The sequence below is a fragment of the Equus przewalskii genome, chromosome 15 (genome assembly GCF_037783145.1).
Source record: "Equus przewalskii isolate Varuska chromosome 15, EquPr2, whole genome shotgun sequence".
Taxonomy (NCBI): Eukaryota; Metazoa; Chordata; class Mammalia; order Perissodactyla; family Equidae; genus Equus; species Equus przewalskii.
The window spans coordinates 85,293,429-85,309,752 of NC_091845.1; the positions used below are offsets into that span (position 1 = coordinate 85,293,429).

A 16,324-nucleotide genomic window follows, 5' to 3' on the forward strand; every position below is an offset into this window, starting at 1 on the left:
TTTGAAAAAAAAAAAATTGTGAAAAGTATTGAAAACGTTAAGCCACGGTCATTGGTTGTTTTTCTCCTGGCTCAAAGGGACTGAATTCTTGGTGGAACTTGTTTCTTTGTAGCGGATCCGAACAGCGAGTATGAAAAGGTGGAGTTTGTGAACCTGGTGCTGCTCTTCTGCGAGTTCATCCGACACGATGTCTTCTCCCACGACGCCTACATGTGCACCCTCATATCGCGAGGAGACCTGTCAGTCACCGCGTCCACGCAGCCGCGGTCGCCAGCAGGGGACAACGCGGACGAACACTACCCAAAGGACCACGATGTGAAGATGGAGGTATGGCCCTGGGGGGGCGCCCCGCCCCCAAACGAAGCTCTCCTGCTTTCAGAGGATTATTCAATGGTGGAAGGGTGGTCGTTTTTAGTTGTGTCCTCTTGTCCCAACGCTTATTTATCTCTACTCCTCACTCACAAAAAACATTTGGACTATAATTTACATCTTCCAGAATTTTCTTTTGGATGCTTTAAAACTATTAATGAAAAGATTTGACAGGCCGTAATATTTTTTATTGGATTGGAATTATATGCCTCCAGTTTCACATATTTCTAATCTCCAGTTTTCCTTTAATGTTGTGCCTCAACATTGGACTTCTTTTGGCCCTAAAGTCCTGGCGGAGTTTTCATCCTAAGGAGCATCTTTTTCCCAATGTTTTGATTGTTAACTTGTATCTATCTTTTATACATCAGGGAAAATTCTGTTTTAGTCATGGCACATCATATTTTCATTTCAATTAATTAAAAATTTAATCTCCATTTCTCAGATGTTGTAGAATTGTTCTTTTCGACAAATTATTTTATGCTGTGAGCATGACTTTATATTTTTCTGCCAATGTCTGATATTTTGGGCATTATTCCAGATACTTAGGGAAATTTTCAAGGCAAAAAACGTGGAGTTGCTGATGGGGAATAGTAGAAAATGGTGAAAGATTGTGACAATTCCTTAAAAATAAAGCCTCATATTGGTTCTGTGAGAGTTTAAGCATATATGCTATTATGATATTTCTAAAACAGTGGCTAAGGATCCTTGTTACTTAAAAACCTGACGTTAGAATTGCACATGTGGATTCGTAGTTTGTACTCTCAAGATTTGGTAATCAAATGGTACGGGAATTTTTAAAAATTATTTCTTTAATGTAAATACTTTTGTTTCTCAATTTGTCTACAGTAGACATTATGGAGGATAAAAACTAAAGTTACTTTACCTATTTCTGCTTTTTCTATGTGTCTGCTTTTTCTTTTCTATTCTTGGATATCCAGGCGGTGTCCTATACGTTAGATGTGCTCTTAGATTTTTCTTACTAAGGAAAGTGGGTGAGCATTTGACTGGGAATCGCCCAGAGAAGGAAGTTATGGCCAGTTTGTTTTTAGTCAGGACATTTGTGTGCTCCTCCCTTAAAATATCGTGGAAGGAAAATCTTTCTCATCATGAGGACAAAGAATGTGACTTTGCAGAGCAATGCATGCCTTAAAACTTCCTTGTGTTTTTTTGAGGGAAAAAAGACACTAGTGGGGAAAAAAGACATAGAAAGGTTAAAAATATCACTGTCATGCTTTGGCTTCAGTTTCTTAATGAACTACTAAATTTACAGTGTGACTTTCTTTCCCTGGCAATTATCAGGAACAAACTATTATGGCGCATATGGGCATTGACTCAGGAACTACTAATATTTTTGATGAAGTAGACAAGAGTGACTTTAAAACTGACTTTGGTTCGGAATTTCCAGTAGGTTCAACCTTCGAATTCTTATCGACTATTTCACCCCTCTTCCCACCCTCCCCGCCTTGTCTCCATCCTGCTCCTTGCCCCCTGTTCTGGAATGACTTGTGTACTTGTGATGTAAACGTGGTCCTACCTTCCTCCTCCCTCGGGCATAACCGTCTCGTGCAGTTGTCTCATTTCAGTTCATCCTCAGTTGGGGCTGTGTTGCCTCCTTTGTAAATTGTACCTCCCCTTCCCTCCTAGTTGACTGGGACCCTTTTGTTCGTTTTGAGATCATTCTCTCAGGAATCCGTCAGTGGTTTCGTCATGAATGTGTAAACAACAGCTTTCCTGGCTCGGGACTTGTTAGACATTTCTCCACTGTATCTCAGTGTCATTATCATGTGTTCTTCCTCATGGATCTCAAAGCATAACTCTTTATAAAAAAATACATTGGGGTACAGACGAAAACCTTCACGTCTGTTATCATTAGTTTTGCTAGTTAATTATTTCTGTGTGTCTGTTTTTGTAGGAAATCTAGCCTTATGAGGAAAACACTGACCTCTGAGTCTGGTTTTGTCTCTGGTCCCCGGGAAATGCAGCTGGGCACATTTCTTACGTGTGTGTGGTTGCCATGTTCTCATCTTCAACATGGGAGATGATGTTGACACAGTCCTCCTATCTGAATATGAAGTTTGTGGCAATTAACGAAATTTCTTTATATATTTTGCTGAGTGGTTAAATAAGGAAAAGATGTTGTGTGAGTGTGTTGTGTGTTTGAAGTTCTGTTAGTATGTAGCACTATGTTCTATTTTTGCCCTTTCATTTACAATTTCCAACATTTGTTTTACATGACTTAGATTTTTTCTCCCATGCCTGGAGAGTCCTGTGAGAATGCCAGCCCTTCCTTGGGCAGAAGAATGTCACTTAATGGGGAGAAGTTGCTGAAGAGAGAAAAACCCAGGGAGTTAATTTTTCCATCTAATTATGACCTCCTGCGACACCTGCAGTATGCAACGCATTTTCCCATACCTCTGGTAAGTCATTGCTTACATCAGTTGACGACCTGATTGTTTCGTTATAGCATCACCACCCATTGATTATTCAACTACTTGCCTGAGCAACACACGATAGCACGTGAGTTTTGGCATTTACTGCTTCTTTTGTTAGAGTTCTGATCATACAGCTTATGTACTGATGGAGTCCAAATTTGTGGTGTGATACCACAGCTGGCTAGACTTAGTGGAATTTCCTACATTAGTGTCCTTTTATCAAGATCGTTTGACTCACTGCAGATGATGTCGAAGTGTGTTTTCCTAATTGAATTTGAAACTCGTTTACCGGGCAGCTTTTGTGTGCGCCATATTGTGGTAGGTACTTTTGGTGTTATACAGATGAGCAAGAATTTGGGGGCACAGGAAAGATGAATAAAACAGGAGGGAGAAAAATGTCTATAAAATGACAAACACTGAAATAAGTGCAGTAATTGAGTAAAAATGCGAGCACCCACGGGAGGGTGAAACGTTTGAGTAAATACTGGAGGAGCGAGAGCATCTGCCTGAGAAGCTGGTTAAGGTGTCATGGAAGAGGTTGTATGTCAGATGGAACTGGATAGACACGGGAAATACTTGCCAGGAAATTTAGTGTTTGAATCATAGTGCGTGATGTACTTTATTCTCAAGGGAAACAAGATTAGTTTTTTGGTATTATGGTAATGAAAATTGGGCCCAAATCTGTAAATGTTCTTTATTCTTAGGTTCACTTTCTTTTTTCCTGGAATTTTATTTTATGTGTCATGTCAATCAGTCATTTTGTTCGGTGAAAAGTGTTATTGTTATTTTTAACAAAAATGTAAATATTTTAACAAAAATGTAAATGTGACTGTATCTTATGTTATTTCCTGGATATCTTTGAGGAGTTTTGATCTGCAAACTAAATATTTTCTTAAATTTGTTTATTTTTTTGGTTATTTTGGAACATCCTCTGAAATGACTTTCAAAATCACTATACCCATGCATTTTTTTCTCATTACAATTATGAACCCTTTGTTTCTTGGTGTTAATTTTTCTGTGTCCAGGGCTATGTCAAAAGTTTCTTGTTCATCACTGGCTGACTATATCAACATTTTTCTGCTGTCACCTATAGGCATCCCTCATTTTCAATGTCATAGAATAATCTCACAGTTTATCTAGGGCAGCAGAAAGAGTGGCCTGGTGTTTTAGAGATGTGTCCTGAAGGATTCATGGATCAACTATCATGATGTTGGGGATTTGTTTAAAATACTCAGAGTCAGAAAGCGAGGGCGGACACTGAAGTCCGCAGTTCACTTAACGGTGATGCGCCAATGTCAATTTCCCAGTTTTGACAAACGTATCATGGTTGCGTCAGGCGTTAACATTAGGGCAAACTGGGTAACAGGTGTGTGGGAACTCTCTGCGCTGTCTTTGTACCTTTTCTGTAAATCTTAAATTATTCCAAAATAAAAAATTTACTTAAAGAAAATTAAAAATGGAGAGAGGAAATGAAACAAATATGGCAAAATGTTGAAACTGGCTGAGACTGGCTGAGGGGTCTCTGCCCCTCTGTTGGGTAAGCAGAGCTTTGCAGGCCTTGTTCCATGTGTCCAGCTGTCAGAGCCGGGCACCACCCACACGTGGACTCTTTACTCTGTTAGGCCACACAGTCATTCTTAGCAGTTAGCGTTCTAAGATCCGTCCTTTCCTTAGCAGGAAGAGCATGAATGATTTCCAATGACTGAGTCCCATGACGAATTATGACATAATTCAATTATAATGCAGTCATCAAAGAACTGGTAGAAAATCGATGTTGTAGGAGATAATTTTTTAGTAGCCTTCCATTACCAGTTGCCATAAACCCCCCTTTCTGTGAGTGTAATTTAGAATCAGCCATCAGTAAGGGGGAATACAAGTACACGCTAATATAACGTTGACATTGAGAATGCTGTAGAGAGCCTGGCTCTTTTCCTTGATAAACAGGGAAAATTTGGCCAACCTATCATGCGTGTGAGGAGAGTTTAAGAATATGATTAAAAAAAGAGTTTTGTTTTACTCTGTCTCTAAGATGTGGCCCTAGTGAGTGAAGGCCAAGGAGAGAGAACTAAAGGGGATTTGACTGAAAGATTCAGGAAGAAACTAGATTTACCTAGGCTCTTACATGAATGGTGTCTTGGTCTGCCCACCTGGAAAAACGTGTTCTCAGACTCCCAGCAAGCCCGGGTTCTCGCAGGTAGGCCTTCTACCAGCCCGCAACCTAGGAAAGTTGTTTATACCTGGTCTGCTCTGATCCGTGATGCTGATGGGGTTCCTGTCATCACCACTAAGCAGCTAGAAGTGGTGCGGCACTTACCATGTTATAAGTGTAGTAGGCACTTTCTTTTGTGCATTTTCTCCTATGTGAGTCCCTTCAAACTCAGAGAATATATTTGTGAAATGGTAGACAGGAGTTGTCTTGGATTCAACCTTCAGAAAAGAATGCTTCTCAAGGCAGAGCTCAGACTGAGTCTGGAATCAAACTTGTGAAGTTAGCATCCAGGAGTGCCATCTCTTAACCACCACAGCCTGTGCAAATGTGTTACCAGTCATTTTAATATGGGCTTTTACCATTGAAATGAAAAAAGCACAAACTCTCACATATGCTTCTCTAAACTTTGCAATCTCCTTTTCGCTAAAGACATCTTTAATACCAAGTAGTCAATCCTTCGCATTACGGGCGGTAGAGAGAATTCGATCAAAGGGTCATAACCCCGAGAGCTGGAGTCACCATCCTTAAATTGCTGGCCCTACATGGGGTCAGACTCCTCTTGAGGGTCTGAGTGGCACCAGTCAGCCCAGCACGTGTTGCATTCCCAGCCAGGCCTTGCTGTGTGGACTTGGCACATCTATTTTAAGGCTGTCTGACGGGTGCTATTTTTCCGGACCTTTGATGTGAGTTTCTAGCTCCAAAATGGTAGTTGGAGCAGTTCGTATAATTTACAACTCCCCTTGAAAACGTTAGAGGGTCTATTTCTTATTACTACAAAATAAAAATAAGAAACCACTGGATTTGTCATTATTAACAGTAGGAAATCTTTATTTATAACCTTCAGTAGAATGTAAGTCTATATAGGGCATTAAAAACTACCCATGTATTTCCAAGCTTGTTTAGAGGTAAAAATTTTTAGCTATTTTGTTAGGAAACAGTTAGATGGTAAAAACTGGAGTATGTGGTAGAAGGTTACCATCTTTGAAGGGATGGAGTAAAAATAAATCAGTCACAGGTGGGTTCACGTAAACATCGGCTGGCATCTTTTTTTTTTTTTTAGTGATCTAAAGCGCTTTAAATTGTGTTGCTGAATGAAAGGCTTTCTGGCAACTTATACAGAGAGATGACTTTGCCTATTTCTAGCAAGAAGTCGCTTGCAGGCACTTAGATGAATGCCTCTGAGTCTGTGCCGTAGAACTCATTTGGATTTCGGGGATGCTAGGCACAGGGCTGTGCGTTGGCTTGGCAAGACTGGAGTTTTTTTGTACAGCTGTTCGGGTCAAGGAGCATCAGCAACCACAGGACCGCTCCTGCGTGGCATGCATTTAGAAACAGGGTTTCTCAGCGAAGCGGGCCACGTTTGCGGGCTATCTGTGCGTTTACTGAAGCTCTTTGTTTCTCTCTCCTAGTAGTTTTGTACTTATTGTCCAGTAAGGCAAGAAGGGAGAGCATGAAAAATCCTGTATGTTATGCATCGTTTTCACAGCTTGATTTTCCTTTCTGAGCCTTGGTCTCCTTACGTGAAGTGAAAGTCTCAGCGACCTTTAAGCGGAAGGCTTTCGAGAGATGATAGTACAGGATGGGATCGAAGCACAGGTTCGACACGGCCAGTAGCAGCGTGGCCTCTTTGGCTTTGAAGAGTGCTATCCTGGTCGGGCAGTCCGATATGACCTCTGTCTGGCTGAGGGTGTATGGGATGCGGACAATGTGATAAGGAACAAAACAGATGATGTAGGCTGCAGTCACTAAAAGGATGTTGATGAGAGCTCTTTTCACATTTGGATAGTCTTCATTGTCTTTGTGTCTGTAGAGTTTTCGGATTACCAGGCAATTAGATATTAAAATGATGGCTGAGAAATTTAAAAATATGGCCACACATATGAAATTTGTCAACAGATGCCAATTTCTTCCAAACTCTTTCTTGAATTCCATGCAGCCCACGTTTGGCTTTTCCTCGATATCTTTGATGGGAATCACCATGTTGGGCACCATGATAAGAAGGACCATTAGCCACACCACGGTCGATATCATTTTGGCAAATCCAGGCTCTTGTATTCGATAAACCTTGTAGCTGTGTGTCAGCTGAAGACAGCGATCAATGCTGACAAAGGCCAAGAAGATAATTGATAAGTACATATTAATGTAGATGAGGCATGCTGTCACCTGGCAGTGGAATATCCTCAGCTTCCACGGTGCCACACCCAAGTCGACAACAATTTTCACTGGTAACGCCAGAGTGAGCAGGACGTCGGCTGTCAGCAGATTGACTAAGTATATGCTTATGCACCTGCGGTTTGTGTTCTTCTGGGTGAAAGCCCAGGCTGCGAAACAACTTCCAATAATTCCAACAAGGAAAACTAAATAAAAAAAATAAGTGAACGGCTCCAGATCTCTGTAAACTGGGCAGAAGGTAGAGCTGTTTGTCATCTTGAGGGAAAGTAAGGAGGATTCTGTCAAAAAAAAAGAGAGAGAGATTATTTTCTTTAGAAACATTTGCACTCACAGTCTCACAAGCCCACGGTCACGGTCTTTCTAGTTCTTAGATAGAAGTTTATCGGTGAACTTGTGGGAACATCTTAGGTTATGAAGAAGCCTGGGTTTTCCATGGTCTGAGTTTGGAAAATCCCATGTAGCTTTGCTTTGAGAAGGGATATTTTTGCCATCACGGTTTTGTGTTCTCGTACCTCTTTTGTTACCAGTTGGGTCGGAAGTTAGTTTGCAGAGGAGATATAAGTGAACTGAAATTCTGAGAAACAGAGGAAACTAGGGTAAAAATGGTTTAGTTGTGGCTAAGCCTGAAGAGCTTTCAATGAGGCTGCCTGGCTTCCTTTTTTCATAGGTTGCCAGCACTTCTCCTGCTGGAGGAGACGAGGCTGAGGGGGCAGGTAAGGGGTGACAGAAAATTGCACTAAAAGTTAAAAGATGTTATTTAAAAACTAGTAGGCCCTTTACTGTGTAACCTACTGGAACATTTTCATGATCATAATTTCGTTTCAGTTTTCTTTTGAGCACAAAGAGTTGGATTAGAATCTGGTCCTGAATTGATGCTTATGACTTCCTTCCCTGGCTCCCGTTTCATAGCGCTGTGGTCCTGTGATGCCCAGTGTGGAAGGCCGTGGCCACATCCGGCCTACTGAGCACTTGAAATGTGGCCAGTCGAAATTTACATGTGCTGTAAATGCAGAACACACACTGGGTTTTTAAAGATTTAATACAAAATATTATCCAAAAATAGCACAAGTAGTAAAATTGTGCTATTTTGTACAAATAGTATGACAGTTAGTGAAATATCTCATTAATATCTTTTATACTGAGCACTGGTTAAAATGATATTTTTGATATATTAAGTCAAATATATTAGTAAAATTACTTTCTCCTGTTTATTTTTGCTTTTTTTTTTTTTTTTAAAGATTTTATTTTTTTTCCTTTTTCTCCCCAAAGCCCCCCGGTACATAGTTGTGTATTCTTCGTTGTGGGTCCTTCTAGTTGTGGCATGTGGGACGCTGCCTCAGCGTGGTTTGATGAGCAGTGCCATGTCCGCGCCCAGGATTCGAACCAACGAAACACTGGGCCGCCTGCAGCGGAGCGCGCGAACTTAACCACTCGGCCACGGGGCCAGCCCCTATTTTTGCTTTTTTAAAAGCAGCTACTAGAAGATTTTAAAGTAGTTTTGTGGTTTGCATTATATTGCTATGGGACAGTGCTCATGTGGATGTTTCTGTTTCAGTGTTTTGAGAAATTTGACCAAGAATGTATTGTAAAGCCTTCTAGAAGAACAAGAGTGTGTCATCACTGGCTACAAAATTCTCAAGGAGGAGCTCAGTTACATGAGTATCAAAACATCTCACTTTAACACTCGAGTGTGTGTTTTTCTTTTCTTTCATTGTGGGTTTTGAGGCTTTTAAGCCCAGAAGCGTAAGACATGCCCTTGGACACATTGTGACCGATGCCGACAGTGACAGAGTCTCGGCGAGCTCCCTGCAGATCTGGGACGCTGGTGGTTTCTCAGCGCAAGTGGAACCCATGGCCTGGCTTCGCCCCTGGGCCCTGGTCCAGTCTCTGTCTCGGGGCCTCCGGTGCTGCTTTCTGCTGCAGCTTCGTGGTGTGCGCCCTCCTCATGCATACGAAATGCCTTTTTCTTTTTTTTTTTTTATGAACAGAAGATGGTTTTTGTGTCTTAGCAGGAAAAATATTGCTATACAACTTTTAAAAAATAGCAAATAGTAAGTATGGTGGCTGACTAAGAAGGCCAAGTAAGCCCATTCTCTGAAACCTCCTTTTACAACAAAAACAAGAACTTGCGAAGCCTTTCTAAATCTTTATTCTCCTAATTATTTGGTGACCTATTGTGTACATCTTAGGATGGAACAGGATGCAAGTGGATTGACAAGGCAGATGTGCCTTCAAGGGCATGTGTCCTTCCCTTCCCCTCCCTGAGACAGGACCATGGGGCCCATGAACCGTGTCATTCTGTACTAAACTCAGTGGGAACAATGAAGCACTTGCTTTGTGTCTGGCACTGTGCTAAGTACTTCACATGTACTTAACTTTCATCACTCCCACCATGTGGGTATTATTACCCCTCTTTTACAGATGAGAAAACTGAGGCAGGACGAGGTTAAGTCACACCCAGGGTTATATAGCTGGTGTGTTACAGAGCCAGGATTCCAACATGGACCGCTCCAAAACTCTGTCTCAGTAATAGTAATAGTCATAATGATGATGGGGATGATGATAAGGATTATTATTATTATAGCAGCCAGCCTTTACTAAGAGCTTACAAAGTGGCAGGAACTATAGTCCCAGCAATTTTCACATAAAAGAACTGAAATAAAATATTCATTCTTGTTTTTTTCCCCTAAATACTAACAAAAGAAGTTTAGGCTTCATGTATTTTGACATTCCATGTTGTAATATATATATTTAAAAACCAGACCTAGGTTCTATTCTTTAAACCTAGTTTACTTTCAATGTTCCTGTGACCTGGTCCCTCCGTACTGTCCCCACCATCTGAATCCCAACACTTGCTTTAGATTGGTGTGGTCTCTGCTGTTCTGTGAGCTCTTCCTTCTGCCTTTGTACTTGTAGTTGTGACACAATTTGGGGATCATAGGACTTTAAGATGGAGGGAACCCTTATGGTAGCGTCTAGTCCAATCCCTCGGTCGGTTGAGGAGGCTGAGGTGTGGCCCTCGCGTGTCGCTCCAGCTTTCACTGCTTGTGAGAACAGGCTGGGCTCTGACCTTGTTGGCTGTGTTCTAGCCTTCCTGCCTTTATCCTTCCCGGGCCCGAGTCCTGCCCATTGTCAGTGTCTGGGGGAAGCTCTTAACTTCTGAAGTCTACTCCAGGCTTTGCTGACTCCCTTATGACTCCAGTTTTTGATAGTAACCATTTATTTGTACCTGGGCATCCGGACATCCTTTTCTTTTCTGGGTCAAAAGCTATCGTTGGTATAAAGTGATCCTCGTCTCCCACCTTTGCTCATTGGTTCCTTTCCAAGATGCTAGGATTCCGACTTAGGTTCTCGTAAATCAAATGTTACATAATAGTGGTAACATAATAGTGTGTTTCTTTAAGTGTTCCTGTTGCTCATACAATTATACAATAAAGCCTCATTTTATAGATGAATATAGAAGGATTAGAGATGAATTAATATTCTCTGTAACTAGAACTGACTGTATATACCACCTGTGTTAACTTATTCAACCATAATTACAGTGTAACTCTTCATTCCATCATACTTGCAGTTGCTTTTCATAAACCTCAGTCTAGATTGTAACAAAAAACCTCTTCATTAAAAATTTTTGGTTATGCCGATTAGATGTTGATTTATACTGTAATAACATTCTGTGTTCTCGACCACGAATTTCGAAACTAAGTGCTTGATAAATATTTTGTCAACCAATTATTAGCCTGTGGAAATTTGGGGTACCCAGAGGTGCTCCAGCAAAACCAAGGAAAGATTCAAGTGTCTGGTTTGTTTGGATAGAGTACTCATTGCTTAGAAGGTAAATAAACTCATTGGATTTTTTATGGAAGTCACAGTGGAATTTTCTTGAAAATACCTATTGTGATATTTGTAGAGGAAAGTCCTTTAAGACCTATCGTGCCCTGTCGTGAAGACTTACAACATGGCCTTTATCCATCTGGTTATAAAATTGAGTTACTGAATAGTTAGGCTCACCTGTAAGCAAGTATTTGGTCCCGTGTGAATTCAGCTGTCTTTTTGAGAGCATGGATGGGTCATCAGGGAGAAGAAACTTATAGTGCAGTTCACAGTGAGAATCTGTTTAGAGTTCAATAATTGGTGCTCTCTGACACAGTGTCCTTATTACGTGTTGGCATTTCCAACTTATATGGTTTAAACACTGAAAATCAGATTTCCTGTCCATGAAAGATATTTGAATATATTAAGTATTTAAAAAGACTTACCTGGAGATGTCTTCTCTGAGCCCCACCGGGCCTCACTTCAAGTCTTCAGAGAAGCCTGAGCTGTTCGACAAGCCACGGCAGTAGCAGCCCCATTGCAGGGCTGCCGGCTGTACTAAAAATTTCCTTTCCTTTTTGTGTGGTTTTAAAATGTTGCGTATTGACGTAGATGAAACTGTGGTTTGCAAATAGTTTAACTATATGGCAGTCACCTAAAGAAGTTCTACTCAGTTTTGTGTATACTTGCTTAAGCAATTCAGATTTGTCTATTCTTTTAGAGGAAAGATTTTTATTTGTCTGCTGTAGTACCTAGCTTTTTTTTTTTAAAGTACCCAAGATGTGTTTTTCATCATAATGATTTTGAAAAATATCAATTGTTGTGCCTTGAAAGGGGTTCTGAGTTAAAGATATTGGGTGTTTAAGCAAAGTTTCTTTAGTATACATCCTTGATACTCATCAGTCTTTGAAAGTTACAATTTAAAGAATTGTTACAATTTGGATCCTGCTAGGACAAATATTAGAAACCAAAAAAGATGTGATTTAACATAGTCTGGTAAAGTATGTGTTTTATTTATCTTCATTCTTTTTTGCTCGTTGTAGAAAAATTTGGAAATAGAAGAGAATCGTTATGCCGAGAGACAATTACTCAGCCTTTTCTCTGGTGCATGTGTTTTGAAATTTTTCTGCGTGTATCTACATCCACTTAAAAACGTTATTATGTTGTGCACACTGTTGCATAGTTTGTAGTTTTCTCATTGAAGAATATGTTGGATGTGTTTTTCTAGGTTGTGGGAGTAGACCTGCAATGAGCGTTTGTCAGACTGGCCTAAACAGCTCGGGGAATTGAGACAGGCACTTACTGACTAATAGAGTGTAGGTAAAGGGACCCTCCAGCCTGCGTTTAAATAGTTTGGGTAAATGTTCATCTGTCTGTGGGCGAGAAGGTGTTTACTGAGGGTCTGAACGGAGCCCAGCACGGTGAGCGACTACAGAAAGTCACTGTCTCGGCCACGTCATCAAGTAGCCGTGTTGGGTTATCTTTCTTGAATAAAGATAGCTTTTATGAAAGAGAGCATGGCCTTATGTTTCAAGCATCTTCTTGGGAGTTCTGGGTCTGCTGGGCCAACGTTTGTTTGTGCAAAACCATCGCCTCGTCAGGTCACTCTGGTTTCTTTTAGTGCTTCCTTGGCCTGGTGGGTTCTTTGCTTTCGTCTTTTTCTCCTAATAATTCTTAGTTTTCCAGATAACAAGAAAAAAGTCAGAAGAAACCTCTCCAGGATCTGAAATGAATCCCTTTTGCTATCACTTTTAAAAATAAAAATCTCTCAGAAGACTATGTGAGAAATGTCAAGTTACAATTTGGAAAAGTCTAAGGGAATTTAGAAAAAAAACAATGTAAGGATGCTGATGATGACAGTGACCATTCACTTCAGATAGTCTGGTGTTCTCCCAAATTTATGTAATTATTATTATTATTTTTCAAAAGAAGACCTTTTACATGTATTCACTTATAAATTAGAGGAAGAAACACAAATCTTTCTCAAACTTATTTGATTTTCAGTTAAGAACCAGTGTTAACTTTCACCATAACAGTGCTGGAAGCTGTCTTCTTTTTTATCTTTTTAAAATTTTTTTTATCCCAGGAAGATTAGCCCTGAGCTAACATCTACTGCCAATCCTCCTCTTTTTTTCTTTCCTTTTTTTTTTTTTGGCTGAGGAAGACTGGCCTTGAGCTAACATCCGTGTCCATCTTCCTCTACTTTATATGTGGGACACCTACCACAGCGTGGCTTGACAAGCAGTGTGTGGGTCTGCACCCAGGATCCGAACCGGTGAACCCTGGGCCACCGAAGCAGAACGGGCAAACGGGCTGGCCCCAGTGGTCTGTCTTCTAAGATCCGTGTGCCTCGTTGTTGGATAGGAGTCACTGAAAACCCACTTCAGAAAAGACACACTTACACTCAAGTGAGGGAGCCCGTGTGATCAGGGTTTACGTCATGGGGGATGGAGAGGAGCTGATGCGCCGGAGTTGGCTGCCAGCTGAGTGGTGCGTGGTTTTAACACGGTGTGAAGGAAAACTGGAACAAAGGTTTTTGGTAAAGTTTCTTCCTCCTTTTTTTAGGCAGGCATATTTGTATGTTTACTTCCCTGTTCACTTTGGGAATATAGACAGAATTAAGAAGTACATTCGACCGTTCTTAAAACTCCTCTAAGGCCACAGCTTTTGTGTGTGGGTTGCCAAGTATGAGAGCTGCTTGTCCTGGTCCTCAGCGTTCTCTTTCCTTTCTGGATTAGTGAGAAAGCAGCCTCGTAATAGTGAAACTTGAACTGTGTTCTTCCTTTTGAGAATGAGCTTGAGGCAGCCTGGCATTTTTTGGAAGTTGATTCACAGTGGAAATATGCTTTTTTTGGCTACTGGCCCTGTTTTTGTTTTTGTTTTTAACACGAGTTCCATTCGAATTTCCGTAAGTCACTTCTTTCTGTGTGTTTCATTGAGGACAAAGGTTTGTCAGAGCGTGTGTTGTTAGCGTTCTAGGAAATTGCCTGTCACCACTAACCTGGTATTTCAGAAACGCAAGGGGAAGAGGTGAGACAAGGTTATTTTTCCCTCATCTTGGTGTCATCGCTGGACTTTTTATTTAAGAAATGATGTATTGGTTACTTTAATGGATATTTTGTATGTTTAAAATAAAAAGTGAAGCTGAATTGACACAGACAACCTTTTGCAGTCAACTGTTCTATCCACACAAATCATGCTTTTGATTTTATTGAGCACAAATACCAAAAACAGTATTTCACTATTAGTATCATTTTTAATGTTTAACATTCTTAAAATTTGCCTTTTAAACACAGCATGGTAGCCCTTCGGAACTAATGAGGAAGGGGAAAATGAATGTTGGGGTAAGCAGCCACTGCCTCAGCCAGACATGGGTCTGAGAATTTATTTTCTTTAAAGAAACCTGTGAGAGGTAGGAAATTCCTCTCTTTACAGATGGGGAAACTGAGGCATGGGGAATTATGGCCTTGCCCAGAGCTGCACAGTTAGATTCCATTTCCCAGCGCTTGATTATGCTTCTTACAGTGAAAGTGTGGGATGGAAACAGTAGTTATGAAGGAGGCCAGTGGATCAGTCCAGAACCGCCCCCATCCCCAGCCCCCTGCCCATTCAGTGTTTGCAGCCATTTGAATTTGAGAGCCAGTGGGCAGTGGAACACGGGACCACTGTTTCCACTCTTCCCCTGGAGTTTGCAGCTCCGGATGCTTGCAACTCAAAATAGTTCCCATCCTGAAGCTTTTTGTGACCTTTGTCCTGGGCTGGGGGGCGCTGGCCTCTGTTTCTTTGTTAATGAATGCTGGTGATCAAAACATTCCTCCCGCAGCAGCGCAGCTCGCAGCTCCTATGGCTGCAGCTCAGCCTTCTCTCTGGAGCCACCGTGCCTTAGGTTTGGGTTTTGAAAGTCTTCGAAAGCACATGATCCTCTTTCCCACCTGGATTAATCCAAAGACTTTTTTTTCTGGACTCCGACTGAGATTGGTAGCTTCCATCTGAGTGACAGACGTGGTCAGACAGAGTAGTTTTAAAGTGAGGTGTAGACAGAGCTCCCATGAGGCTCCTGTTTCTACGTTACTTAAACTCTGCCTCAGTTTCCCTCTGTAGCGAATTAGAAAGTGAAAATTTGGAAGTGTTTTGAAGCAAAGGTGGTTCGCTCATTCTTGGGAGGTGGACCCACTTTTAGGACTGGCTGAGTGTGTTCCTGTCACTCCCCTTGCCCACCCTTTTGGGTTTCTGCCTCTTTATTTATTTATTTATTTTTAAAGATTTTATTTTTCCTTTTTCTCCCCAAGCCCCCCAGTACATAGTTGTATATTCTTCGTTGTGGGTCCTTCTAGTTGTGGCATGTGGGACACTGCCTCAGCATGGCCTGATGAGCAGTGCCATGTCCGCACCCAGGATTCGAACTGGCGAAACCCTGGGCCGCCAAAGTGGAGCGGCAGAACTTAACCACTCGGCCACCGGGCCAGCCCCTCTGCCTCTTTATTGACAGTACAGTGTTATGGGGTCAGCATGCAGTCCATTTTAGCCTTCAGTTGTGAGGTGTGACTGTACTCTTTGATCCTTGGTTATAAAATAATTAATAAGGGGGAAATCCCTAAAAAAGAACATTTAAAGGTTATCTTGTTTCTCTTTAGTCACTGAAGTTCATTTTTCTCTTTTCCACTAGAGTGGTTATGGTCCATTTCTTATGAAGTTATGAGTAACACATTTTTAAAGCTTAGAACACATTTTATGACTTCTCTTGTTACTGTCCAGGAGAAGGTTCTTTGGAGAAATTCTCCCTTTCCCTTGCCATGTGAATCTTTGTCTTTTTGATCAGGTAGTTGAGAAAAATTCTAACAGGGAACACGTCTGGGCCGCAGGCTGTGTCTTTAGCTCTCATCCTAGAGCTCGTTCTCGCTGCCTTTAGAAGGTTAGTGTAGAACGGTTGGTAAGGAATGTGTGGGGCTTGCCGTGGTGCGGTTTCCTGCTGGCTCTCAGAACCCTGGGAAGCCAGGACGCGCAGCCCTTCTGACTGAGGCGGGTGGGGACACGCTTCTGACACGTGAGCGAATGGTGGCTTGGAGGGTCTCAGCAGGTTCTGTGTGAGGAAAAGGCTGAAACCAAATCTTGGCTCAATCCGGTCAGTCTTGGATGCTCTCATCAGCGAGCAGTGGAGAGCTCAGGAAGTCGTGCAAAGAGAGGAGCTGTCAGTTCAGCAGCAGTGCCCGGCGACTCTGCGGGCGCTGGAGCCCATTGGGTTTAGGGGAGAAGGTGGAAGACAAGTAACCAGGGAGGGGTGATTGCGGTCACGTTAGGTGAGAGGCAGTGAGCAGATGGGCGGTTGGGA

At 41.7% G+C, this 16,324-nt stretch overlaps 2 protein-coding genes across 33 annotated transcripts in view; one reads left to right on the forward strand and one right to left on the reverse strand.

Moving 5' to 3' along the window:
• MED12L (mediator complex subunit 12L) overlaps positions 1–16,324 on the forward strand; it is a 315,757-nt gene that overhangs the window by 95,531 nt on the left and 203,902 nt on the right. For 19 of the 30 annotated variants that reach the window (XR_011527248.1, XR_011527249.1, XR_011527252.1 and 16 more), the window contains 3 exons: positions 113–327; positions 1,669–1,773; positions 2,610–2,786. Coding sequence is in view for 24 of the 30 variants with exons in the window: in XM_070576341.1 (XP_070432442.1) it covers positions 113–327; positions 1,669–1,773; positions 2,610–2,786 (497 nt within the window). In the remaining 6 variants the exon portion in view is untranslated. The remainder of the gene's footprint in view (positions 1–112; positions 328–1,668; positions 1,774–2,609; positions 2,787–16,324) is intronic. The other 11 variants (XM_070576353.1, XM_070576360.1, XM_070576361.1 and 8 more) reach the window with 1 other exon arrangement.
• Positions 5,811–16,324, reverse strand: part of GPR171 (G protein-coupled receptor 171) — a 63,742-nt gene continuing 53,228 nt past the window's right edge. For 2 of the 3 annotated variants that reach the window (XM_070576372.1, XM_070576371.1), the window contains exon 2: positions 5,811–7,460. In XM_070576372.1, coding sequence (XP_070432473.1) covers positions 6,478–7,437 — 960 coding nt within the window. In that variant the 5' untranslated portion in view covers positions 7,438–7,460 and the 3' untranslated portion in view covers positions 5,811–6,477. Of the gene's footprint in view, positions 7,461–11,441; positions 11,653–16,324 lie in introns of those variants that run through there. The other variant, XM_008521089.2, reaches the window with a different exon arrangement.